At 67.0% G+C, this 2,884-nt stretch overlaps 1 protein-coding gene across 1 annotated transcript in view; it reads left to right on the top strand.

Annotated features, from left to right (window-relative positions):
* Positions 1 to 2,036, top strand: part of LOC144739867 (uncharacterized) — a 5,121-nt gene extending 3,085 nt beyond the window's left edge. The window contains exons 3-4 of the mRNA XM_078622755.1: positions 189 to 371; positions 970 to 2,036. Coding sequence (XP_078478881.1) covers positions 189 to 371; positions 970 to 1,998 — 1,212 coding nt within the window. The 3' untranslated portion in view covers positions 1,999 to 2,036. The remainder of the gene's footprint in view (positions 1 to 188; positions 372 to 969) is intronic.
* Positions 2,037 to 2,884: the final 848 nt, after the last annotated feature.

Genomic DNA, 2,884 nt, shown 5'->3' with positions numbered 1-2,884 from the left:
CCCCTTGACTTGACCCCTGACTCCGACCCCTGACACTCTACCCCCGACACCCGACAACCGACCCCTTCACCTGACCCCTGACTCCGACCCCTCACCCCGACCCCTTCACCCGACCCCTGACACCTGACCCCTTCACCCGACCCCGTGACTCTGACCCCCCCCCCCCCGTCCCTCCCGTGCGCGAGCAGGTGCTACAGAACATGGTGCACTGTGCGGACCTGAGCAACCCGACGAAGCCGCTGGCGCTGTACCAGCAGTGGACGGGGCGCATCGTGGACGAGTTCTACGGGCAGGGCGACCGCGAGCGCGAGCGCGGCATCGACATCAGCCCCATGTGCGACCGCCACAGCGCCTCCGTCGAGAAGTCGCAGGCACGGGGGACGCACGCACGCGTACACACGCACACGCGCGCACACGCCCGCACGTACACACACGCGCATACACACGCACGCGTACACACGCACACACGCACGTACATGTGCGACCGCCACAGCGCCTCCGTCGAGAAGTCGCAGGCACGGGGGACGCACACACGCGCACACGCACACGCGCGCACACGCACGTGTACACACGCGCGTACACACGCACGCGTACACACGCACACACGCACGTACATGTGCGACCGCCACAGCGCCTTCGTCGAGAAGTCGCAGGCACGGAGGACGCACGCACGTGCACATGCGCGTACACGCCCGCGCGTACACACGCACGCACGTACACACGCACGTACACACGCACGTACACACGCACGTACACACGCACGCGTACACACGCACGGTGTCGTGGCGGCCAGCACCGCCACGACACCCGGGGCCGCCTTTGAGCGGGAACCAAAACTCGGGTGGAAGGCCGATCCGTAGCGCGGCTCGCTCACCCCCCCCCTCCCTCTCACCCCCCGCCCCGCGTCCCCCGCCCCCCCCCCTCGCCCCACCCCCTCTCACCCCCCGCCCCGCCCCGCGCGCCCCCCAGGTGGGCTTCATCGACTACATCGCCCACCCGCTGTGGGAGACGTGGGCCGACCTGGTGCAGCCCGACGCCCAGGAGATGCTCGAGCTGCTGGAGGAGAACCGCGACTTCTACCAGAACGCCATCCCCAACAGCCCCTCCCCTCCGCCCGACAGCGGCACCGGCGGCGGCACCGGCGGCGGCGGCACCGGCACCGGCGCCGGCTCGTCGTCGTCCGCCTCCTCCTCGTCGCCGTCGTCGGCGGCGTCGGCGGCCGCCAACGCCGCCGACGACTGCGACGGTGCGGCGGCCGCGGCCAACTCGGAGGTGGACGGCACCGGCGGCGGTCAGCCGCAGCCGCAGCCGCCGCCGCCGCCGCAGGCCGACCGCTTCCAGTTCGAGCTCACGACGGCCGAGCGGCCGCGGTGCCGCCACCGCCGCCACGGTGACGGTGACGACGGTTGCGGCGACGGCGGCGGCGGCGGCGGCTGCGGCGGATACTGCTACTGCGATTCAGACTTCCAGGGACTTGAAAACATCGTGGACGATGGCGGCGGCGACGGTGGCGGTGACGGCGGCGATGGCGGCGGTGATGGCGGTGATGGCGGCGGTGATGGTGGTGATGGCGGTGATGGCAGTGGCGATGGAGGTGATGGCGGCGGTGATGGCGGTGATGGCGGCGGTGATGGCGGTGATGGCGGCGGTGATGGCGGCGGTGATGGCGGCGGCGATGCTGAAGACTGTGAAAGCCGCGTTGAAGTCACCGATTACGGTGGAGGTGACGATGGCAGTGGTGGTGGTCACGGCGACGACGGTGACGGTGGTGACGTTGAGGACGATGACATCACCGATGTCGCCACCACCACCACCACCGACGACAACAACAACGACGGCGAGCTGGGAGGAGGCGACGACGCGGATCTCCGAAGTGAAGAGAACGCCAACGGCGACGACGACGGCGACGCCGACGACGACGACGACGACGTGAGGACGTTGAGGGCGCAAGATTCCGAGTCGCAGGATCTGACGGTCGACGACGACGAGCCCCTGTGAAGATTGAACCCCTCGTTCGTCGCTCGCGGTCACGTGCGTGCGTGTGCGTGCGCGCGTATGTACGTGCTTGCGTGTGCGTGCGTGCGTGCGTACGTGCGTGCGTGTGCGTACGTACGTGCGTGCGTGTGCGTACGTACGTGCGTGCGTGTGCGTGCGTGTGCGTACGTACGTGCGTGCGTGTGCGTACGTACGTGCGTGCGTGTGCGTGCGTGTGCGTACGTACGTGCGTGCGTGTGCGTACGTACGTGCGTGCGTGTGCGTACGTGCGTGTGCGTGCGTACGTACGTGCGTGCGTGTGCGTACGTGCGTGTGCGTGCGTACGTACGTGCGTGCGTGTGCGTGCGTGCATGCGTGCGTGCGCTCACCGCACCACAACACGCAGGACGGCGGAGACACTGACGCTCCCGACCCGATGGATACACTGAAAAACATTTATATCTACGCACACACGCCAACGTGTACACGCGCGTGTACGTGTGTGTGTACGTGTGTGTGCGTGTGTGTACGTGCGTGCGCGTGCGCGTGTACGAGGTTTTGAGATCCGTCTCGACGATGGATTGAACGTAGCTCCGGTTGCTATTTATTAATAATTATTAATTATTATATTTTTGCCCCCCCCCCTCCCACACTCTCCACCCCCCACCCACCCCCCCCCTTGCGCCCACCCCCCACCCCCCCACTACCCCACAACAACAATATGACCCCGGTGCGTTTTTCGTTCCTAACGGGCAGCTCGTTACATTAAATGATTGTTCGCTGCGCGGTTGTCTGGACGGCGGCTCGCTCGCTCGCTCGCTCCGCGTTTACGATTCGCCGTCGTCGTCGTAATCGTCGTCGTCGTCGTCGTCAGCGTCATCGTCGTCATCATCGTCGTCGTCGGCAGAGA

This window comes from Lampetra planeri, unplaced genomic scaffold (genome assembly GCF_965212315.1).
Source record: "Lampetra planeri unplaced genomic scaffold, kcLamPlan1.2.h2 scaffold_176, whole genome shotgun sequence".
Taxonomy (NCBI): domain Eukaryota; kingdom Metazoa; phylum Chordata; class Hyperoartia; order Petromyzontiformes; family Petromyzontidae; genus Lampetra; species Lampetra planeri.
Note: the sequence above shows the minus strand (reverse complement) of the source record. Positions and strands in the feature narration are given on the sequence as shown.